This window comes from Gracilinanus agilis, chromosome 6 (assembly GCF_016433145.1).
Source record: "Gracilinanus agilis isolate LMUSP501 chromosome 6, AgileGrace, whole genome shotgun sequence".
Taxonomy (NCBI): Eukaryota; Metazoa; Chordata; class Mammalia; order Didelphimorphia; family Didelphidae; genus Gracilinanus; species Gracilinanus agilis.
Genome location: NC_058135.1, coordinates 201,041,470 through 201,067,507, shown reverse-complemented (window position 1 = coordinate 201,067,507; position 26,038 = coordinate 201,041,470). Strand labels below are relative to the sequence as shown.

The following is a 26,038-nucleotide window of genomic DNA, read 5'->3' as shown; positions in this document are numbered from 1 at the left end:
CCTGACTGTCTATGATGACTTGAGGCCGCTGATGGTATTCTATTATTGGTATTCTATTATCTATAGAGAATATTTTGGGGACATACTTTCTTCTGGTTCTTCTCCTATTTAACTGATTCTTCTTTCCCAGTCTTCTTTTCTGGATCCTCATTCAGATCATGCCCACTTACTTATGGGTATCCCACACAATCTGTCCTGGACACTTTTCTCTTCCCTCTACTTCACTTGGTAATCTCAAAAGCTGCCACAGATATAATTAACATCTCTAAGCTGATGATTTTTAGAAGTCCAATGTCTCCAGCCTATCAGACATCTCATACTGGATATTCACTAAATATCTAAAGTCAACTCATTATCTTTCCCCCCAACCTTCCCATCTTCCAAATTTCTCTATTACCATCCTCCTAGTCCCCTAGGCTGACAACCTAAGGGTAAGGAGTTGAAGATAACTGGGTGTCACCTGACTTTACTGTCTCTTACCCCGTATCCAATCTGTTGCCAAGGCCTATCAATTTCATCTTTGCAGCATCTCTTGAACATACCCTCTTCTCTCTGAAAACTATCACTGACCTCGTACAAGCCCTCATTACCTCATGCCTGGTCTACTGCAATAGTCTGCTGGTTGATCTGTCTGTTCAATGAACAAGACACACTATCTTTCTGCTCTTGGTATTTTCTCTGGCTGTCCCCTATGTTTGGAATGCTCTTTCTGCACAACTCTCTACCTCCTGGTTTCCCCGGCTTCTTTCAAGTTCCAACTATAATTCCATCTTCTACAGGATTCCTTTCCCAAATCTACTTAATCTCCTCTGTTAATTATTCCCTATTTATCCAGTATATAGGCCTGGCTATTTATATCTGTTGTTTATTATCTTCCTATTAGACTGTGAGCTCCATAAGTGCAAGGTCTATCTTCTGTCTTTCTTTACATTTCAAGATTAGCATAGTACTTGGCATTATAGCAGTGGCTTAATAAATGCTTACTGGCTGACTAATAAGAAAACATTAAGTTTTAGAGTGGAATTGCTAAAAGAATTAGTATCTTTCATTATTTAGTCTCTACCTATCTACTAATAAATAAAAATTCATATTAATATTCACCCTTACATTTAGTACTCTTGCAGCTACTTATACTCATTGACTCAGTAATGCTATTATAAGGTACAGAGCCCAAGAAAGTCAATAACAAAAATAAGGATACCATGTGTATCTAATAATTCATATATATGGTAATAAAATATGTAAACAAAGTGGATGTACATCAATTAGGCACTAAAGAAGTTTTGGTATAGGAACATAATATTATTTTGCTATAAGAAACAATAAAAATAAAGAATTCAGGGAAATATGGTGAAATTTATGTGAACTAATGCAAAGTAAAAAAAGGAATCAAGTGATTAAGCATCTATGTGCTAGGTGCTTGGGATACAAGTACAAAGAAATAATTACTCTTTCCTCAAAAAAATTATATTCCAATGAGAAAGCCAACATGCCTTTATAAAATATGTATAGCATAAATATTAAGTTAATAAATGCAAATATATACAAAGTAGCTAAATACAAGGTAGTCTGGGAAAGAGGGCCATGATGGAGAGGAGGAATTAGGAGAAGTTTCATGCAGAAGATGGTGCTTGAGCTCCACATTAAAAGGAAGGACATGAGAACATATACAATAACCACAGTAAGGTAAACTTAACACTAAAAGGAAGTCAAATTTAGATTATCTGGAAGAAAGATGATAATACTCTTCTCAAGTAAGAGATGGGAAGACTGGGTAAAGAACTCAACAACATATTAGATATGGCTGCATTACTATTTTAACTGTTTTTCTTTGAGCAGGTTCAATCAGATAGGGTAGGGAAGAGACGAATATTAGAAAATAATGGCTTTTAAAACAAAGTACATCAATACTTAAAAAAAAATCCTTATGAATTCTAGTCTTGCTGGCATAGTTCCATCAAGGATTATGGCAGGTATGGCCTGTAATCATATATGTTAACATGCCAGAGATATAGGAAACTATGAGCAGATTTTGCTATGTTGTAAGATCAGTTCTTTTTGTTAGATGATTTTGTTTAACATTTTCTTTTAAGAACCAATGCAAAGAACTATCAACAATTTGGAAATAGGTCTTGATCAATGACACAAGTTAAAACCAGTGGAAATGCGCATTGACTATGGGGGCGGAGTGGGAGGGGTGAAGGGGAAAGTAAGAGCATGAATCATGTAACCATGTTCACTTTTCTAAAAAATAAAAATTATTAAAGGAAAAAAAAAGAAAAAAGAACCAATGCAAAGAGGGGAAGGAAAGAAAATGAATCATGGAAACATGGAAATATATTTATAAAAATTAAAATAAAGAACCAATGTAAATGTCAGTTTCAGAAATGTCAGAAGTGAATGTGGTAAACAACAAAAAGACCAACTAAAATTTTTTAAGATGCTTGTGTATACAGCTATCAATAGTTGTATAATCACTACTGATTATGGAAATAGAAATTAAAACAATTCTGAGATACCACCTCCCACCTATTAGATTAGCTAACATGACAGAAAAGGAAAATGACAAATACTGGAAGGGACATGGAAAAATTGGAACACTAATGCACCACTGGTAGAATTGTGAACTAGTCCAACCATTCTGGAGAGCAATTTGTAACTATGCCCAAAGGGTATTATAATTGTGCATAACTAGGTCTGTAAACCAAAGAAAAGAGAATGAGATCTATTTATACAAAATATAGTAGTTCTTTTTTTGTGGTGGCAAAGAATTGGAAATCAAGGGGATGCCCATCAACTGGAGATTGGCTGAACTAGTTGTGGTATTACAATTGTGATGGAATACTACTGTGCTGTCTGTATAAATGACAAGCAGAATGGTTTCAGGAAAAACCTAAGAAACACTTATATGAACTCATGCAAAGTGAAGTGAGTAAAACCAGGAGATTATACACGTCTAAAGCAATACTGTAAGGATGAAAGACTTAGCTATCAAGACAATGATCTAAGACAATTCCAAAGGACCCATGATAAAAACAATGCTATCTACATCCACAGAGAGAACTGATGAACCCTGACTGCAGATTGAAGCAATACTTTTAAAAAAAGACACTATTTTAATTTTTTTTCTTTTGCAACATGGTTAATATGGCATGACTTCATATGTATAATTGAAATCAAAGTTCTTGCCTTCTTAAGGAGACAGTAGAAGGAGAGAGAGAATTCTGGACTCAAACTTTTAAGAAAATGATTGTTAAAAATTACTTCACATGTAATTGGGAAATATTCAAATAAATATAATGAAATTTTTTACATATATGATCTCTTTTGATCTTCACAACTACCTAATTAAAAATAGGTAGAACTCTTAAACATTCAGTTCTTATTCTATGTTGTGTTCCCTAACATATGCTTTTTCAAGCATCTCAGCATAAAATTAGAAAATAATTTTAGGTGATACAATTATTTCTTTGTAGGGGTACTGTGACAATATTATTTTCTACTATTTTCCATTATCTTATAGGGTATCTTCAAATATGGGTTAGCCTAGAAACCAGCTCACTTACTTATACATAGCACTGTGTTGTTTCTGTGAGAACTATAAAAACTTATTTACAAACTAACTTTTCAAAAAACACCTGTAGGCAAACTGGGGCCTTGCTTTCCTATTAGTAAAATTAAAGATTACATTTCCAAGCCCAGAAAGCTTTCTAGGATTGGCAAAAGTCTTTCTTATTATTTCTGTTTTCTTTTCATCTCTGAACCGTCTCATCTGGGGCACCTATTAGCCTCCTCTCAATATCTACTTTGCATTAACAGATTTCTTCAATTCCCTGTAGATTCTCTTCCAAGATCCCTAAGATACGTCCTTTTCCCTGTGTCCTATAACCAGAAGCTGGAGGACCTAAATGCATTTTGATGATGTTCCTCCCATTTCTCAAAAATGGTTTCACATGTACAAGCAGAAATCTGGTTTCATTTCCTTATTTTTATTTTATTTATTTTCTCTTTACTTGTATCTGGGACAGGTAGTCGGGTGGTGCAGTGGAAAGAGTGCTAGGCCTGGGGTCAGGATGACCTGATTTCAAATCTGGCCAAAGATACTTACTACCTATGTGACCCAGGGCAAGTCACTAAGACAAACCCTGTTTGCCTTAGTGTCCTCATCTATAAAATGGAAAAGGAAATGGCAAACTGCTCCAGTATCTTTACCAAGAAAACCTCAACTGCAGTCACAAAAAGTTGGACATGACTGAACAAATTCAGGCTTCAACTACTAGCTGTTCAGGTTTTTTTTTTTTTCTCTTTAATTGATCTTAATAGGTAAATAGCATTACTGCTCTACAACTATACAAATTATATTTTTAATGAGTTGACCAGGGTAATATAGCCACCAGTCTATTTCAGACCTTAAACTTGAATTCAAGTCTTCATGATTCTACTACCTCTTAGTTGATTAGTTATTCATTATTCATTATTAAAAATACAAATCAAAGTTTCTGATGCATTTTACAGAGAAACAAAAAATTATAGTAATGACTTAAAAATTCAAGAAAAAAGTCATGCATTTCACTTACAAGATTCATATATAAAAAGCCTGACATCCAGGTAAAATTATAATTCTGAAAGTAATTTGTACAGGACTATAAAGTAATTGGTACTTTAAGGGTATTTAGGAAAATTCACAGAAGAGGAATAAAATGCTTGTCTGGCTAAAGAAAGGAATACTAACTAAAATGGAAAATGGCATTTTCAAGCACTAAAAATATATCTATTTGTGAAAAAACAAAACCAAAAGGGCTTGTGTCCCCCTTAAGCAATCATCTGCTTTGCCTACTTCCCAGCTCTCTTCATTGCCTTCAACAAATTTAAAGCAGTTGATCTGAAGGGGAAAAGAAAATTATTTTTGAGGTAAGATTAATGACAAATCTTAGTTACTAAGGACATAGAATAAATAGAAAATTGAAGCACAAGAATATTAAAAACAACATTCTAAATAAACAAGACCCACGCAAAAAAGTTCTGGTAGCAATGGAATATTAAGTCATATAACAATGTTGATAATGGCTTCAAGTCAATAATTAATAAGACAAGAAATATGTCATCTTATATAGCTAAACCCATATACTTTTCATCCCACTACCACCTTAGCATCTAAATCCTGGTTATCCAGAAAATTCCTGTCAAATACCTTTTTTCTCAAGACATCAGATAAAAATGCATTGGCGCAATAAAATTTAACAAGACCAACATAAATTAAGCATATTATTTAGTGTGTGCAGAACATTATGTTCTAGGCTTAGGTAAGATATAAAGACCTTCCTTCAGTCATTTTTCAGTAGTATCTGACTCTTTCATGACTCCATTTCTTGGCAATGATACTGGAATGGTTTGCCAATTCTTTCTCAGGCTCATTTGACAGATGAGGAAACTGAGGCAAATTAGATTAAGTAATTTGCCCAAGGTCACACAGCTAGGTAAGTATCTGAGGCCAGATTTGAATTCAGGAAAATAATTTTCCTAACTCCAGGGCTCAACATTCCATCTACTATGCTACCTAGCTGCCCTATGCAACTTAAAGAGAAGAGTTTATTTGGAGGAAGTTGAAGAGATATAATCAATAGGATCTGATAAGCAGTGAGATATGAGAGATAAGGGATTCTAAAGTAATATACAATAAGGTAATTAATGAATGGTACCACAAGCAGAAAAAAATGAAATTGGGAGAAGGAACAGATTTAGAGGTTAAAAACAACAGCTCAATTTTAGACACGGTGTATCTGATGTGGGAAGGAGTGGGCACCAAGGTAGATTTGGCTTTGGAGAAGAAAATTCAGATTTGGGAAATAATCTTGTTTGAGATAGTAAATGAAGCTGTGCAAGAATAAACAAGATTGCAAAAGAAGAGAGAGATAAGAGAACAAATTTTTAGGGAGCATTCTCATTAAGGGGTTGGGAAGTAAGAACATAAGGAAACAGCTAAGGAGAAAAGGATAGACCAGCTAGAAGTAGAATAAAGAGAATACAGATCTTCAATAGCTAAGAGAAGTCAAATCAAGAAGCATTTATTAAGAATCCACTATGTGGAAGGCACTGTGTTATATAAGTAAGAAATAGGGATTCAAAGAAAGATAAAACAACAAAATGGTCCCTTCTGTGAAGAAACTCATATTCTAATGAATATGCAACATGCAAAAAGCTTTGATATATACAAAATAAATTAAAGATATAATCTGGGAGAGTCAATATTTCCAGGAGGAAGGGGCAGTCAACAGTTTTAACCTTCAAGGGTCAAGGAAGAAAAGAATTTAATGGTGACCTCTAAGAGAATAGTTCTAATAAAGTGATGGTGGCATGAGCTAGATTCCAAGTAGCTGAGCATAGAGTGGGCAGTGAGAAAGTAAGGACATTAGGTATAGACAATTTAAGAAGTTTAATAGTCAAGGGAAAGAAAGATATAGGATAAAAAGGGACAAGGGAAGGGCTTTAAAAAAAGACTGATTTGAACTTTTTATTTGGTAGTTAAATGTGAAGCCAGTGGGAGAGGCAGATAAAGCCTGCATGAAAGAGAAACATATATGATTCTGTTGTAATGAAATCAAGGACAAAGATGGAGGATGAGCATCACTGACTAGGTAAGGGAGCTCTTTTGGGGGGGGGGGGATCAGATAGAAGATGCTAAGATCACATGATGGTGCTGAGATTTCTTGAAGTGAGATGAGTTGAGAAAGTTCTTACCTGCATGGCTTCAATATTCTTCTTAAAGCAGGATGAGTCTATATGCCTATGCAATAAGGTTCTGGTATTCACAGGGGCTACATTCAAAGTCCTACTCTCAGATGGCTGAAGCCACAGAGAAAAACCTAGGTGTGCCTTTCTCTCTCCACTTCTGCTCCTTGGGTTAGGTACTCCACAGCCTCTCATCCTGCTGTTACAGGAGAATTTCTGGTGCTTCATAGGAAGATTTCAGCACTTTGTCTTGACTGTGGATAACTGAAGTTCTGGCACATAAAACCTCAGATAAGGGGACTCAAATATATATAATTATATGTCTAGAAGTATAGATAGCTATTAGTGGCACGAATGTTTAAGAAAAAATATGGAATAGCTACCCTGTAAAATGAGATAAGGAATCAATAAAGGTACAATAAAAGGACAGTAAGAACAACAAGCATCAAGAATACAGGCAACATGGAAAAGGGTCCATAAATGAATCTTTGTTTAATATCCAAGAATATTATAAAGCCTTTAGGTCATCATTCTCACCACTAACTCTCACTGTGCACTAACAAGATACTGAATGAACGGATACTGATTCTAGAATGGGAAACTTAACAAGAACATGAACCACAATGACAACAAAAGAAATGAGATAATGGATGCCAGGGATTATAGAGAGAATCTCCATTACTTAATGCCTGAATATATGTAGAGGGTTAAGGAGAGAAAGAAAAATTGATATTAAAGAGAATAAAATCTGAGCCTAGTTGTCTGGGAATATGGTTTTAAGCTACTCTGTGGAATATCAGGTGGATCCAGAGCAGAAGGCTATCCCCATCAGGTTTCCAGAATTCCAAATACAATTTGCAATGGCAAAATATATTTGAAATAAATATGCAACCTATCAAAACAATTACTTTGATGGCAACAATATTCATTTGGATGCATTAAGTTCTTAAATTTGTATATTACTTTCTGGACTCTCTCAAGCCTAGGAAACTAAAAACAGCCAGACCTAAATACAAAGGTATAAGTTATATATAGTATGATTGACCTTTTTAACAGACATTGGGCACCTAGAGCATCTCTTTCTTTCTATAAGGTACAACTTTTTCAAGAGAAAAGTAATAGTATGAGAGACATCACAAACGTTAAGTCAATGAATGAGTAAAAGACACACACAAAAAATAACTCAGATCAGAAATAATAATGATAGCAATAACTATAACTGCTAATAATATTTTATATAGTAATTTATAGTTTATAAATTTCCTCACAATCCTGTATATAAAGGTAGAATGGTATAATAGAAACAAGTATTAAGCTTAAGACTCAGAAGACCAGGGCTTACATCAAGCCTCTGGAACTTATTATATATATACATTTCCCTTTCCCTTTCTTGGGCTTTGTTTGCTACTCTAAAATGGAAATAATAATATTTGTACTACCTATCTCATAGTGTTGTATTTCAAGGCAGGGAAATGTTTAGTAAATTGTAAAGCATCACATAAATTAGAGCTGACATGAACACTTTTTAAATTTATAAGGTAACAGAGGCTCACAGAGGTTAAATGATTTTTTTCAGTCTCAGATAGCTGGTAAGTGAAAGAGCCAGAATTCATATCCACGTTTTCTGGGTGTAGGTCCAGAGCGCTTTCTAAAAGGCAGAAAGAGAAAATACTATAGCAAAAACAAATAGATGGCAACGAAGAACATAAATTCTCTTAAGTATGGAATGTAAATACCTATTTATATCAATACTGTAACCAAAGAAAACATAAGAATACGTGTGTATTCTTATATGTATGCTTATGTGTTTAGGCCAAAGACAATTATCCCACATGTTCTATCTTACATCCTTGGAGAAGAGGGAGAAAAGCATTTAATATGTTCTACAAACTTTTCTCATCACACTACTATGAATAAAATAAACTTTAGCATGTATTCCCAACATGCATATATTTATTTATAGACATGAATATCATAACTGAAAGGATACATATTTCCAAACAGAAAAAGTACATCACTATCCATGTTTTGTTTTAAAAACTAAATTATGTTCTTGATTCTGCAGCAATTTAGTTAGAAAACTTCTATAGTGTCTTCTATAACTTCCATAATGTCAATCAGTTATTCTTGCAAGCTAATCCAAAGGTGCTTTATTTTTATATTTGACAAATGGATTCCAAAGCCACTAAATTCTCTACTTGAAAAAAAAATTTAAAGAGCTTAGAAAATAATGTTTCCAAGGTTTGTTTGTTTGTTTGTTTGTTTGTTTTAAGTACATAGATAGGAATTTGGCAGCTAGGTGGAGCAGTGGATAGAGTCTCAGGCCTGAATTCAGGAAGACTCATCCTAGTGAGTTCAAATCTGGCCTCAGACACTTATGGGGTCACAAAGAGTCAGATATGACTGAAATAACTGAACAACAACAACAACAGACAGGAGTTGTTTTATACCCAGCACATCACTGTCAGCAATAAAATCACATAATGATAGGAATGTTTCCAAGCATTTTTTTTTTAAAAAACGCTGCCTTCAAAGTAAGTTTATTTTAAAAAACAGTTACTTTCTTATTGTTAAAGTAGTGCCTTTGGCTCATATCAAAGCCATAGAATATTAAAACAAATATTTAACACCAAAAGCCTTCCTCCATTGGAGAACTAGGCAAAGGATGTTTTTAAAATGGTTTTCAAATAAAAACACTGTAATTATCAATAGCCTTATGAATGATTGCTTTAAAATCACTCATATTAGGTAAAACACAAATAAAAAAATAATTTTACCTTATACCCAAGCAAACTGGAAAAGTTGACAAAACATGGGAATAAACAGTAATAAAGACGTTGAGGTAAAAACGGATACTAATGATATTGTTGGTGGAGCTATGAACTGATCTAACCATTCTAAAAAGCAAACACTATGCTAAAAAAGATACGAAGGGCAATCATCCATACCCTTTGATCCAAAGATTTCACTCTTAATTATATATCTCAAGGAAGTTCAAGATAGAAAGAGCGGTCCATTACACACATTGGAGCTCTTTTCTGTAGGCACAAAGGTCTGGAAATAAAGTCATACATGAGTATGAATATTTCTGGACCATAAAAAATTAATATGAAGAACAGAAGGAGGCAGGGGACATTTATGCAGAACAAGGAAAAATATACACAGTGACAACAAAGTAAATGGAAATAACCGAATGCTGTGAAATTATGACCAAACTTGTCTTGAAAGTATGAGAATATAGCTCCTCTTATTTGAAACAGGTTAAGTGACTATGGTTATAGCATACTGCATATGCTGAACCTGGAAGTTTTTCTGAAGAACATTTTTTTTCTTTTCCTTTTTATTCTTTATTATAAGGGATGACCCCCTCCCCCCCTTCCCCAGTAGAAGGGGGCGGCGGTACTGGGAAATAAATGTATCATTAATAACAAAAGCTGTAATTTAAAAATATGTATAAATATATATTATATTATCTTTATCTAGGAGGGACAGATTATATAGGTTTATTTTATTTTTACAAATATTGCTAAGTGGCATATTCTTGGCAGTCAGTACAGAAAACTTCGGCAAATCTGAGACACTTCCATCTTCTTGAGAAAAAGAAAAAAAATCTTTAAGTCTGATAATTCTTTTAAAGCATTCTGCTGGGGGATAACTGGTCAATCTCTGTGTAGAAAACATCAAAGAGGGAAAAACTAGAACATGTTGGCTATGAGGGCTGAGGGAGTTTAGGAAGTTGAGTATGATTTCTAGGCCATGTTCCTTGGTGACTAGAAGGATATTTGGTGGTGTCAACAGAACAGTAAAGTTCAAAAGAAGAGTGACGTGGGGAGGGGAGGAAGATGATAATTAGATCTCTGATAAAGATTGTAATACATCCATTCCTACTCATCCTGAGCTCACTCTCCATTTCAATGAAAAGGAGAACTGAAGAGGGGAGAAGTAAGGGGAAGCCCTTATTCGATGGCCCCTGCTCAGGAACCCAGAGTCAGAAAGGAGAGTCTCAGGTAACTACAAAGAGAGCAGGGAGGGGGTACAATGGGGAAAGAAAAGGATTGGGTACCAGTGGCTGGGAATGAATGAATCAGTTAGGTTGTGCAGCCAGGAACAGAAAGGGAAGGTAACTTCTTTCCTTAAGAGTTCTTGGTACTTCAGATTTTATTTTTCTGCTCTTTGAAAATCCTAAAATGATTCCCTTACCTACAGACACACGAGGGTGCTCTTAGTCAACCAATTATGTAAAGAAGTTTTCAGAAAATTTTTTTTCTCTTCCTCATGATTGTTGAGATTCTTTATTGAAAACATAAAATTCTAGCACCTACCTTTTAACAGCCTGAGTAAAATAATGACTCTTACTATATTAGTTACCTACTCTAATAAATTATAATATTTAACTGCTTTTGCTAAATTCCTTCAAAAGAAAAATGAAATAATATGCCCAGATCTGATTCATAGAGATATATTAAATAAAATAAGGAAGGAAAATAAACTTTTGGCAATATATTTTAATGAAAGTGGTGATATAGAAATGACTTTTTAAATGTTCTTTGAATTCTAATTATGTTTAAGGTTACTATGCATGGTGCAAGCACACACAAACAATATAGTCTCTGCCCTTTGAGAAGCTTAAACTTTCATTATGAGGAAACATGTAACACATTTACAAATAATAAGGGAGGATAGTGATAAAAGCACTTGTTAATCAGAGGACCTAGGTTTATGTCTCAGTTTTCTTTTGCTACTTGTGTGAGAAAAGTGAACAAGTCATTCAGCTTTTAAGATCCTCAAGTTTTCTTATTTTCTACCAGGCCACACTCCTCCTGATTTCTCCATCATGCTCAGCAACTTCTTCATCCTAGAAGGTCACATCAGCCCTGGTACTTATACTTAGAAGGAGCTTACATCCCTGGGGCCCCTCTCTCATTGGACTGACAGCATTAGTATGATGGGATTATGCCAGATGACCTTCTGCCTCCAAATCTATGATCCTTTGAAACATAATATATGGCAAAAAATGGAATTGCTATAAGGAAATACCAATAAAGTGCACAGGTAAGAAATATAATGTGGTAGAAAGAATGCTAGATTTGTAGTCAAGAAACTAGTTCAAAGTTCAGGGGTACTATTTCCAAACTATCTTAATACAGGTGGATCCTTGACCTAATTGGGCCTCCATTTTTTACTATGTAAAATAGGGATAAAATAATTGCCTCATAGGGTTTGCCATAGGAAGAAAATCCAATAAGTCCCCAGCACCTAGCATTAATATACTTTGCACATTGTAGGTAACTAATGTTAACTAAATTCTTTAATAAGGATATAAATAGAATTAGCCAGAGAAAAGAGTGACAACAGAGAAGGAATTCCTTGAATTGTAGGCAGTATTTATGTAGATGGAAATGGAATAATGGAGAGAACAAGAGCATAAACAAAGTAGATACAAGAAAATAAAGGGATATCATGAATTATGATGTTGTCCAGTTTTGCCAGAGTATAGGTTATTATGAAAAGACAGTAGTGTACAACAATGAAGTCAGAGAAAAAGGATATATGTGTGTGTGTGTGTGTGTGTGTGTGTGTGTGTGTGTGTGTGTGTGTGTGTATGGTCTGACCATAAATATATATATGTATATATATATATTTATGGTCAGACCACCAAAGGCTTTCAAATGTGTTATAGAAACAGGGAGATGCAATGTGATAAAATATAGTTAAGTAAAATAGTTCATAGAGGGCAAGGAACTTTGATAGAAAGAAAAGGACAAAAGATAGAATACATGAAGGTAGAAAAAACTATCAGGGGCAAGGAAGGGAAAGGGAAACATGAAAGGTTCAAGATTTGAGGCAGTGTGACACTAGAAGAAAGAAGTAACTATTTACAAAAGATTTGTCAGTAAACAAAGCAGATTTTGGAGAAGAGGACAAACTGAAAGGAGACAACACTTTTACTTTAAAAGGTTCTTATAAGATAGCCAAGTAGAAATGTGGGTCTGGAGTTGAGGAAAGGTCACAGCTAGATATTTAGAACTGGATGTCATACACACAGAAGTGATAGCAAATGATAACATCATCAATGATCAGTAAGTTGGCTAAAGATTCTTTTCTGAGGACAGAACTTTGGGGATTACTTTGGAGGTAGAGGCAGGAAAGGTACAGAATGATTTCTCAGAGGAATGATGAGAACCAGGAATATGTGTACCTAAGAAGCTAAGAAAGAAAGTTTCAGGAATGGGTAATCAATGCTGGCAAATGCTGTAAAGAGTACTGACTATAGATCTGGAAATTTGTAACAGTTCAAACTAATTAAGACAAATGGAAAACTTAAAGAGGAATGTATAATAATCTTCAGATCATATCCTTATAGTCTGCTAGAGAACAAATAAGCTAAAGTTGTGTTGCTATGGAAAAACTACATATTAGTTCCTCCTCAAAAACAGAACACCCTGATTCTTTGTATTCCCCATACACTTTATGTTTCTTTTAGCTCTAAGATTCCATATTTCTTGAGTAATGGAGGAGAGGATGACAGGTGAAGATTTTTTAAATTCATTTTTCTTTGTTTAATGAGTTAGAGGGAGCTGCCAAGTCTAATTACCTGCAACCTATGGGATACACAGACAGACCCATATACACACAAAAATATGGATGTCTATATCCACCCCAAATACAGATATATATACGTGGATATAGGGATATTATCTATCTACTCACACACATATCCTAATATTCTACTATTGTTATGTAACTGACATGTGGGAAAGGTGAAGGTCAGGCAGTAATTATAATCACAAAAAAATCACTAAGGAGTCTTTTAAAAAGCCTATTTCCTTGATGCATTTAAATGTTACCTTATAAATTATTAACTATGGTTAATATGAGGAAGGTAATCCACAAAGCTCAAGTAGTAGCCCACAACAGAAGTGCAAACAAATCCAAAAAAATACCTTTAAAATTGCTGAGAACATATTTATTTGAATATACCTATATCCTTGGTCAGGTTAAGTGAAATTAAGAAAAATTGTGTCCTCTCTAATATCATTCCTATTTAGAATTAGGGATAGAATCCCATAGCAACAATAATCCTGGAATTTTTTTCTGGTCAAGATCTATGATTAATCTATTGTAGTTGATCCTGGTGCAGGAACCCATACTACCCTTGCAAATAAGCAACTATTCTTTAACTTGCCTTAATGACTTACCTATTCATATATCCAACATGTATTTTCCTTACCTAGACCTTCTTGACTTCAGGCCATCCATAGGATTTCTAGCCCTTATGTAGTACTGTGTGTACCCCTGCAGCTTTAAGAAAATAAAATGCTACACAGCTTCTTCCCCTTTTGCCATGGAAAGATATTTTTCTTACCAAGTAAGATCTCTTTAATACCATTTTTGTTCATTTTCTGACTGGTACTATATAGTTAGTTATTTTTCATTTACTTAATTTTTTTATATACTCCCATGCCCCATAAGAATTTAACTTAAGCTCCTTAGGTACAGGATTTTATCTTATCAATTTTTGCATCAAACATAGTATCCTGCACATAGTAAGCACAAACCATGAAATCTAAGAAAGGTCTCCTATTTCCAGCAAAGAAACATTAACTGATGACCTCTGGTATTGTCTCCTCTCTTTTTTAAAAACCCTTATCTTTTGTCCTAGAATCAGTATCAAGTATGGTCCAAGGCAGAAGAGGGGTAAGGGCTAGGCAATTGGGGTTAAATGACTTGCCTAAGGTCATATAGCTAAGAATTGTCTGAGGCCAGATTTAAACCTCCATCTCTAGATCTGGCTCTCTATCCACCAAGCTACCTAGTTGGCCGCTGATACTCAAGAGATAAATTTCCAATCTTGTAGTAATAAGCTCCTTTTGATTTCCCCTAAATCTTGTAAATTCTTATGAGAGACAAAAAGTACAAGTAATTGATGGTTGTAGATAAGACAAGAAGCAGATAGCCAGTTCCCTTTCCTACTGGTAATTCCTATGAGATATGGGAAAGGAGAAAAGGAAAGCTCAGTGGAGATAAGCAACTTAGTGACAAAGTATAATGTTTTATGAACTGTGAAGTAGATAGAGAACAAGTCTCTAGATATAGCCCATAACCAAACTCAATATGCAGCTAAAAATAGGACATTGTAACCATCTCAAATTATAAGAATAATTTGAAATCATAATTTTAAAATATTTAAGCCTTTTAAAGATACCAGAGTACAACTCTAAATCTAGAGTATTTGAAACAATACATCTGTATAGAATTATCAAAAATATTTTATAAAAACTCCTTTTAAGGGGCTAATATTTTATACTTGATACCAACAGAAATCCTTGGCTGTTTTAAAATCAGCTAAAAGAGTATGTGTATGTACACACGCACAAGCACACACACAACTCAACCAAGAACATTTATAGCAAGGAATTTTAAACATGAAACCTCAAGTGGAACAAGAAACAAAAAATAGGAAAAATTTAAAAACTATGTTAAAGATTTTTCACTACTAAGAATGATACAGCTATACATTTGAACTCTAATATTGGTCCAAAATAGCTCTAAGAAAGTATGAGAAAAGCAGGACTATGTCATATACATAAAAGTGGTATCCATGAAAATGTTCTGGAGGGAACATTATTATAAGAGAGAACATTGAGAAACTGTCGAACGTCAAACAATCAAAGATAGCATGGAAATTATCATTAGCCTTTTATTACCAGAAAAGGATATCAATGCAATATCAATAACACCAATTTAAATGCTTTCAACTCTACAATATCTAAGAAATATCTATACATTGATGGAAGGAATCCTTGGTGAAGGCTGGAGAAGAATCCTTCACAACAGATATTTTACAGTAGACCATGTTTTTTTCCAGTCAAACAACTGGCTGTAAATAAGACAATATAAAAGTCTACCATGCTTAGTGGTTGCTAGCTATTAAAAAAAAAAAAAGTATTTAAATTGGTAGAGGAAAATGTTACTTTAAAGATTTTTCTCCAAGAAGACATCTTCCATGTATGTGGAATAAGAATCACGAGATTCTGTGTAAAATGTAACCTTGTTTGAAAGCCCTCTTGATTAATAATAAAGTGAAACACAAAACAAAGACACATATGCTTTCCAAGGGTATTTGCCACAATCATGGAGGATCTCTAACATAAAGACCAAATGAAAAAGGTGGTAAGGCCTTCCAGATGCTTCAGCTTGCAGAAGACATTATGTTGATTACATCATGGCCAAGAACATTTCAATGCCTAAATAAAAACTGTAATCACTCACAAGAGTTCAGCCTAACTATCCATACACAAAAACAATTAATGAATGATAAATATCTAGACTACAATGATTGGACAATTCAGAAAGTTTGTCTGCTGTTACATATTATCTTGGACAGGCAATGCAAATGATATAATGAAGTGGGCTCAGAATTAAAGGGGAGAGGAAGAATGAACGACTTCTGGAAATAGTTCTTTTAATTACTCCAAGCTTCTCTTTGAAAGTAGTTAAACCTCTTAAAACTGATACTAACTTGTATATCTGTGAGCTGTAACTACTGTTGTTGAAGAAAAAAGCTGATGCTCACCCAAAGGGCAATGAAGAGTGCATAATAGGTATAAGTGGTTGAAATGTATTACAAATGAAGAATAATGCAAGAATGACAAAGTAATGGTTGTTGATGAAATATTCAAGATTAAGAAAAAAAAGACAGACTAGTCACATAGCAATACAGTGATAAGCGGGTGTTAACTTAAACATTTCATAGGCCCTAATTATGTGGGGTGAAGTCCCCAAAGGATTTAAAGGGAGGACATGGTCAAGAATGGCATAAGATGGCTAGACACGAACATCTTATAATATGTATTATTTGAAGGTGTGCTCATATCAAAGAAATCATAGATCTTTTGCTAAATGTAAGTAGAATACACAAATATGCACACTAAGAACAGAGCTAAATATAATAACCAGTCTATTATATATGGTATATTACATATGGCAAGATTTATTATATATGGTATGAAATAACTGTATAAGTACCTGAGGTAAAATATTTGAAGGAAAAAAATTTCAGTTGAGTTTTTCTTTCTTTCTTTCTTTCTTTCTTTTTTTTTTTAAACCCTTAACTTTCGGTGTATTGTCTCATAGGTGGAAGAGTGGTAAGGGTGGGCAATGGGGGTCAAGTGACTTGCCCAGGGTCACACAGCTGGGAAGTGGCTGAGGCCGGATTTGAACCTAGGACCTCCTGTCTATAGGCCTGACTCTCAATCCACTGAGCTACCTAGCTGCCCCCTTAGTTGAGTTTTAAAGGGTGAAAATGATTACTAAGAAAAAGGAACTGGCAAAACGGCTTCATTAATTTGGGAAGTCTTATAAAAAGATAAAAGGCAAGAAAATACATGAAAAGTGACATCATATTGAACAAACACAGAAGAAGAAGGCTAGAGGAAGATAAGCACTTCATTATAGAGTGGTGCCACCAACAGAATGAACTAAAGACAATACTAGAAGTTTTCACTCAATATAAAAAGGCATAAGGGTTAGGGATTTAAGCTATGTAATAAAACTGGTTGTTGAGAATGACCATTTATATAGGATTTGAAATAAACAGAAATCTGGGAAATTAGCAAAGACATTGCAGTAAGCAACATGTAAGATTATCAGGATCTTTACAAAGGCTTCAGTAGAAATGAATAACAGCTGAATCTAAAAGATATTGCAGAGAAAGAATTGTTAATTTACCAAGAGAATGAATAGAAAAAGAAGAAGATAGCAAGAAATTTATGTGACTAAAGTTCCAAGTGGGATTAGGAGAAGAAACTGAGACTGAATGATTCCCAAACATGTTCTTGTTTATTTTTAGTTGGGTTAGGGAAGGTAGGAGAATATTAAACAAACCTCCCACTATGGCCAAATATCTCAGATGATATAAAATTTGCAACTAAACAATTTCCAATTCTAATTTTTAATATTATTTACCATGCACATTACAAAAGCTTACCCAACTAACTCATCACTCGTTTATCTAGTGATAGTGATAGGTTCATATTGGCCATCCTCATATTGTCTCTCTTGTGACTCAAAATTTTGTTGTTATGAATACAGATATAGCCACAAAACAGAAAGAAACTAAATGATTTACCAGGGAACTGAAATGGTGTTATTTGCACTATAATCATTTGTACATAAATTTATGCCTCACAGCGCTAAAAAGGAGCACTATTTAAAAAAAAAAAAAAACACCACAATGCTAGGATGTAGCAATTAAGTGGGAATCACTACAGTAGAAGATCGAAAAGTTACATATCCAAAATCCACATACCTTTGCTGTTCCTCCCAGGATTGCACTGTGGTGGAAGAAGCGAAGGCCAGGGCTGGAAGTCAGACAAGTCAGAGGAACGTAGGGGGGCACAGGAACAGCCGCTTATCTCGTGCACAGCCAATCAGGGCGGGGTGCGCACGTGCGGCCAGCCAAGGAAAGTAGCGTGGGCAAGGAGGGGACGGCACCACGCAGAAATCAGGCTATGATATGTTCAGACCAGTCTGTAGCCCATATCTAACATCTGCAAAAATACAAAATTCGCACACTGCTTGGTCCCAAGGATGGCAGATTTTTGATCTTCTACTGTATAAAATGATCCAGAATACAGTATCTCAAAATTTGCATGCAAAAATTCCTCAGTATTATTCCCTCCTCCCCCTTCCCTTAAAAAAAAAACAAAAAACAAAAAACAAAAACAAAAAACTGAGGCACATAAAAAAGACAAATTAGTCTTGCCTAAACCACCAAAAAAATTTCCTAACATGATAATGGATTTCAAGTTACCTAATAGAGTATTCATGATGCCTCAATTTACCTATTTATAATATGGGTACAACATAGTGCCAGGGCTTGAATTCAAGAAACAGCAAAGGAGTCAAGAGCTGATTTTCATCAAAATGGACTTTTGAACAAAAAAATCCTTGAACAGTTACCCCCCCATCCCACATTCCTGGTCTTGTTGATGGCAGGTAGAGCATCCCTACCATATCTCTAACCTTTAGCCCTACAGGTCTGCTTTTCTGTCAGACTTTTAGAAAAAGCTGTTTATACTTATCTCCATTCTTACCTCCCATTCTCATCTCCATTTAATTTGGCTTCCAAATCACTACTCAACTGAAACTTTGCACTTGATCAACAACAATTAATGGCTTTTTCTCAGGTTTTGGTCTTCTTGACCCTTTTGCATTTGACAAAGCTGACCACCCCAACAACATTCCCTCCCCTTCTGGAAATTCTTTCTATCCAAGAGTTTCATGGCACCATTCTCTTCCTAGTTCTTTCTTGCACCCCTCAAAGCATGGCTCTTGTCCTGGGTCCTCTTCTCTTTCCTCCCCCTACACTCAATGCAATGACCTCATCAAAATCAGCATAGGGGCAGTTAGGTGGCTTAGTAGATTGAGAGCCAAGCCCAGACAAAGGAGATTCTTGGTTCAAATCTGGCCTCAGACACTTCCTAGCTATGTATCCCTGGGCAAGTCACTTAACCCCCATTGCCTAGCTCTTTCCACTCTTCTGCCTTAGAACCAAAACAGTACTGATTCTAAGAAGGAAGGTAAGGGTTAAAACAAACAAACAAACAAACAAACAAAAAACCAGCATAGAGGAGTCCCAAACTGCCATCTAGCCCTCCTCTGGCTTTTGAGCTTATTCACCTAGATTGCCACAGGCCCCCCAAAATCAACACATTCAAAACAAAAATCTAACTTTCCCCTTGAATGCATTCCTTTCCCTAATTTCCCTATTCCAGTGGTGGACATCAATTTTTTCAATGAATTAATGGTTTGCAATGTTAAGAGTAATCCTCCGCTTTTCCTGCCACCTTACCCTACATTAGTTGCCAAGTCTCATCTCTTCTCCCTCCGCAACATCTCTTGTATCCATTCCCTTTTCTTCACTCATGTGATCATAACCCTAGTTCAAGGTCTCATCTTTTGCCAGGATTATTTCAATGGCCTAACTGATCTTTATGCTTCCAGGCTTTACCTTCTTCACTCTGTCCTTCAGGTGGCTGACAAATTAATATGCACAAGCACAAGTTTGTCCAAGTTATTTCCCCTGCTCAATAAACTTCAATGGCTTCCCACTGCTTCTGATAAAATACAAACTCATCTGTTTGGCATTTAAATCTCTTCACAATCTGACTCCAACCTACCTTTGCAGACTGATTTCATACTACTTGTCTTCTGCTTCTTATAATTCCTAGACCTCTTGATGGCTTGTTCAAGGATATCTATGAGAATTCTTCTCACTTTGAAATTATTTTACAAATAGTTTTTATTTACTTATCTGAGTAAATGCTGTTTCCTCCTAATAGAATATAAACTCCAGGAAGGCAGGAACTGTTTTTTCCTATATGTGTATCCCCAGCACCTGGCACATAGTAATACTTGTATTGAACTGAATCTGGATAGAAATAGTAAGATAATTGGTTCGAAGGTAGGAGTTAGCACAATCTGGATAGTTATATATTTGAATTTGTATAATTCTAAAGTAATGTGAATATTAGATTTCACTACAACTGCCCTACAGGACATCAGAAGAGAATACTCAATTTATTCTCATACCTCTGCCCTGATAAACTCATAGTGCTGCTTGTAGCGGAACAGTCAGGTTAGGTGAGTGGCCACTTTACAAACAGAGGCAGTAGTGAGCAGCTCTGGGGAAGTGATAAAGTTCATGGGAAGAGTAGGCTGGAATGATAAGAAAACATAGAGAAAGATTAACTATAGGAGATTTAGAGTGGCTCACATCTGGTACTAATTTTTTTTTTTTAGTGTTTGTAACTACTTTTCATTGTAATACTATATGCCCTTAGGATGTAGGAAGATAAAAGAGTGTCCAGGTTTCCTCATCTCTAAAACAACAGGTTGAATAAAGGTCCAACTCTAAAATTCTATGATCTTATGAAATAGTCTACTTATTTATCTAAGACATTGATTATTTGATCCCTTGTTTCCTCCTCTTCTTCTTTTACTTATTTACACCTCTAGAGTAGTCCAGGGGAAAAAAAAAGATAAAAGCTCAAACCAGTCAGTCAATTTGATGCCCATTTGTACCTATCATAAAAGGACAGACAAGAGAAGAAACTGAAACTAAGAGCTAAAATTAGGTTGGAGATACATCAAATTATGATCATCAATTTTACATTAACTGTCATTTGTTAAAAGTTAGTTGGAGACAGAGACCTGGTTTCTAGTCACATATTCACAAGTTTATTATATAAGCCTTGTACAAATTACAACTTTTGAGGGTTTCAGTCTCCTCCTCTATATACTACCTGTGCTTCTTATATCACAAGATTACCATAAAGACCAAAAGAGATATTAGCTGTAAAAGTATTTTAAAAAGGAAAAAAAAAAGCATACCAAGCAATGTAGTTAAAAGAACACTAGATGTGGAATTAGAAGATCTAAGTTCAAATCCCAGTACTGTTTCTTATTACCTATGTGACCATGGGCAAGTCATTTCCCTCTCTGGATCAAAATTTGCAAAGCTGTAAAATTAGAGGGTTGGGTCAGAATAGATATTATCTTCAAGTTCCCTTCCAGGTCTAAATCTTATCATTCCATAAAAAGGAAAGCATTATCATTCAAAAAGAGAAAAGTCAAGTACCTAGAGTTATTTAGCATTTACTTTATATTAGACTTTCTTCTATTTTTAGTTTTCAGAGCTTAAACAAAGAACAATTAGGAGTGAGTTCTTCAAGAACAAGGAACTGTCTTGCTTTTCTGTATCTTCAACTTCTCCCCTCCCCCTTTTAGAGTTGGTACACTAATGAACATACAGTTGACATTCAATTAAGTGTTTGTTGAAGAGATGAATGTACACAAGTGACTGAACAGTGAAGGCAAAATACAGAGGGGAAAAATGAAATTACATCATCTCCCTAGTTCTAGTTATAATGTTCTACAGAGGGAGACAAGGCCTTAGATTGCAAAGGGGAAACCAAAAAGGTGGCACAGATTATCAACAATCTAATAGTAAACTAAAAACTACTCCAATACCTTTCAAAGTTAAAACTTCCTTTTCCAAATCCAAGATAAAAATTTTAGTTGTTTCAGATAATTATGAAAATGTAATGATCACCGAATTAAACCTACAACCAAAAAAGCTTAGTCCCTGACTTGATTTCTTAACTGAGAGCATTATAAGTTACAAAAGAATGAGTCAAATTATTTCAATAAGCTAAGCTAAGGACAGATTCAGAAATAAAGCAATATTTTTGTTTCACTGCATAAGACAGAAATGTTGTTCTGTACTGTACTTCTTTTAAAAACAGCCTTTTTAGATTATCTTCAAAGTCCAAGAAGTTTTTTCCAACACTGAAACAAGGTACTACACTATTCAATAACTGGATATAGAGAGTAGGGGAAAAAGGAAAAGATAAAAGTAGATGACTTTAATTTGGCAAATGAATTCAGAATATAATTAATTTAAATATGACCACAGTGAAAGAAAACTAAATATAAATATATTGTTATATTCAGTCCCAATACACATTAATGGTTTTGGGGATTGTCATATAGTTTAATAATATAATGTATACATTATATTTTAAAGCATACTTAAAAACAACAACAAAAAAAGCATGTATTGTTAAAACTGGCTGGGTTTGAAATGGTTTTCAAAAAATAGAGCCAACTTACTATAATACAGCGCTTACTATGTGCTAGGCACTTTGCAGAAGCATTTTGTAATTATTATCACATTTTATTCTCACAACAACCCTAGGTAGGCGATATTATGTTTCCCACTTTAGAGATGAGGAAATTGAGGCAAACAGAAGTTTAAGTGTCTTGCCCAGGGTCATACCGTTAACTAAGTGTCTGAAGCCAAACTTGAACTCTGGTCTTCCTGACTCCAGATCCAGCCCTCAGTTCTACCCAGGTCCCGGAAAAAAAAAGTTTACCTTCACCCAGTGCTCACCTACACCGCTAAAAGATGTTAAAAACACATCATCAATAACTTTTCCCAACAAGTTTCAATTCTATTTGAATACCTAGTAAGGTAGAGCAAAAATTTGTTCCCTTATTTCATTTATTTCATAGTTTTGTTTTTAAAAGTCCTTAAAATCAGAAGACTTTGAAAAAGGAGGGCTGGTGGCATCATTTTAGAGTTTCCCAAGGACATATCTACCCACATCGTTGCTCTTAATAAAAGATGAATGGAAAAACACCTTTTCCTCCTTTTTTTTTTGTCGTTAAAATCACTACAATCTGCCTTGTTCAAAAAGTACAGTGACACGGAAAGCGGCCCGGTCAGACTTAAACCTGCTTCAATTAGAATCAGAATTAACCATTTTGGGCGTCTTTAGCTAAAAGTGAAAATAGGTTTTCCCATCTGAGTTAATTTCAATGAACAATTACATAAATGCACTTAATGCGGTATTCAAGTAGCACAAGAAACTTTTTGCCATACTTCCATTAGTATTTAATAACTAAAATATTAAAACGATCAAATTTGACGCTTGACCAAAACCTACCATCTGCCAACTTTTCATCCGCTGGACACCCTAATAATACAAGATACAGTCTAAATGCATCAACATAAAATTACATAAATGCTACATATAAATCGCTAATTAGAAAAATCTCTCCCCAATCTAATTTCCTGTATCGATGGTGTCCAGTACCACAACGCACACACATTTCACTCATGAAAATGAGATATTCTTTCCTAAAGACTCTAAACAAATAATTGGGGTGAGCAAGAGGACACAAGAACAGATGGAAACAAGCAAGAGACTTTTTTTTTTTTATCGTATTTAAGATTATCGTCCAAAGCGAAGCAAGCAACTAGACAATACCACCTTTCCCCGCCCAGCTCCAGACCCCCTCCCTCCTCGCCGACACCACCACACCGCCCCCCCCTTTACAAAATAATCCATTCTCTTTCCCTAGAATAGGAAACCAACCTGCTGAACTCCAAACACCCGTCTTATAGCGGAGAAGCGGCAAAAGCAAGGTGAGAAAGCTCTCCCTCTCCGGAGGGAGCAGCCCCATGGAAAGGGCCCCCCCAGTACACAAAAGTTTGAAGGGAACCGGGGGCGAGTCCTACAAACTGGGTGAGCACAAGAAGGAAAAGGTGGGGCTTTGGGGGGGCTGGGGAGGGGAATGATTTGGGAGAGTAGGGGGGAAGAGTAGTATGTGGAGACCGTCACATGACACCAAAGGAGACCAGAGCCGTTGGGGCGTCCACAGGGGAAAGGGGGGGCGCCGTTGTCATAGCAACACCCCCCTCCCCATCCGTCCAGACTTCCAAAGAGGGAGGAAGAACTTCAAATCCCAACCGTCAGCGCACGAGCGGCTCCTTCTTAAAGAGGTACACACACCCCTACCCGCCCCGCCGCCGCTGCCTCCCGCCGCACGGAGCTCAAGTGCCCCCGCCAAGCCCCAGAACCGCAGATCCCAGGGAGGAGGGCAGAGCTCCCACCTCCGTACGGCGCCCCCCCACCCCCAACAATCTATTCTCCTTGACATTCGCTGCCTTCCAAGCCCCATCCCTCCAAGCGCCCCGAGGAGCTTCCTTCCCTCCACCCCACCCCCCTCCGCTTCTTCCTTGAACTCAGCCGAGTCCTCCCGGCCGCCCCTCCGCACCCCGCCCTGGGCACAGGCGGGCGACTAGCCCCTCTCGCTGCCGACCCACAGCCCGGAGTTTCCTCTTGGCCGGCCGACCGGCCCTCCTTCCCTATCCGCTGAGAGCCGCGTCCTCCACTCCCCTGCGCTGACAGGAGGAGGAGGAGGAGCAGAAGCAAGAAGCGGAGTTTCGCCGGGGGAGCGATCCCCTCACTTGTGAGGGGGGGGGGGCGGTGAAGAAAGGAGGGGGCAGTTCCAAACTAACAGTCTCTGGGAGACAACGAGGTGAGAAGACAACGATTGCGGACGGGGCCCGTCGAGCCGGGCCCCCCAGACAAAAGGAAGACCAGGAGCCGCCGCCTCCCCTCTCCCCCATTGAACTGACCCGAAACCGGGGAAATATCAACTCAAAACCCTCTCAGCTGAAACTCCTCGAGGCAGCCGCCGTGCGTAGACCGGGGGAAACCGGCCTGTGTCTCTCTTACCTACACAGTGCATGAGGCGGTGGCGCCAAGAATCGAGTTCCCGCCGGAATCCTCTCCTCTCCGCCGCGCACCGAGGGCTCCGGCACTGAGCGGCGGCGGCAGCGGCGGCGGCGGCAGCAGCGGCCATTCTCCCTCTTCCCTTGTCCATCTGCGTCCCGCGTCACGCGCCCTCATTTACATACGGGCGGCGCAGGCACGAGGCGGGGGCGCGAGCCCTTGGCGCGAGCCCCGGAGCGCGCGCCACTCTCTCGTTCCCTCCTCCTCTCCGCTGCCAAGAGGGGAGGGGGGAGGGGAGGTCAGGAGGAGGGTTGATTGACACGTGTCACTACCTTCCCCCTCCATTCTCTGTGGGAGGAGAGCCGGAGGCGGGGACAGAGAGGAGGAGGAAAACAATTGCTCTCCAAACCCCACCCCCTCCAGTTCCCTGGAGTTGACTGTGCTCTCGACTCCAACCTCCGGCTGAAAAAAGCCCCGGCTCCCCCGGCTAGGAACCGGCGTACTCCATGGGATTCACGAAGCCTTCTCCGCCTCTGACCCCTCGGAGACTTCACTTCCCAGTCTTCCGTGCGCCAGAAGCCTGTGGAGCGGCTTCGCTTTCGGGCTCACTGCATGCTGGACCCTGTAGTCTGCCTTGGGGGTAAAGTGAGGAATCGCCGGGGCTACCTTTGTATCGCTCTGGAGCTGCCCCTTACAGTTCTTCTGCCTTTTCCTCCTAAACTCCGCAGATTTGGCGTCTGAGTAGAGCGGGAGTCTTGTTTAACCGATCTATTCAGAGATTAGGGTTTGAGCTGCCTCTTGGGCGGCAATAAACGGGCTGGCTACACTGTCCACCGAGTCGACACCGAGAGTGGGCTATTGCCGTCCACTCTTTGTTTTTAAGTGATGGGTATCGCTATTATTATCATCCCCTTACTTTAGAGAGAGGATAACGGCTGTTGGGGAGGGAGAAGGGGACCATTCAGCTGTCAATAAAATCGGCACTTAACATACACCCAAAGGTTTTTATTAGTGGTGCTGGGTGTAGTCTTTGAAAAATCTGGATTATGTGTGAAAACGTGCATAAATTTTTCAAAAAAAGATTGGAGGTTGGGAATCATTTGCCGGCAAGTAGGTTAGGGGACGTCTGTTGCTGAAGGTCTGTACCTCCAAGAAAAGGGTAGCCTCATAAATAAAGAGAAAATAAAATTATAACCACAAAACATTTGTGGAAGAAACTT

The 26,038-nt window shown here is 37.1% G+C and overlaps 1 protein-coding gene across 6 annotated transcripts in view; it reads right to left on the bottom strand.

Annotated features, from left to right (window-relative positions):
- The window catches only part of LCORL (ligand dependent nuclear receptor corepressor like), a 152,011-nt gene extending 127,042 nt beyond the window's left edge, over positions 1-24,969 (bottom strand). For all 6 annotated transcript variants that reach the window (XM_044680116.1, XM_044680115.1, XM_044680113.1 and 3 more), the window contains exon 1: positions 24,822-24,969. In XM_044680116.1, coding sequence (XP_044536051.1) covers positions 24,822-24,969 — 148 coding nt within the window. The remainder of the gene's footprint in view (positions 1-24,821) is intronic.
- Positions 24,970-26,038: the final 1,069 nt, after the last annotated feature.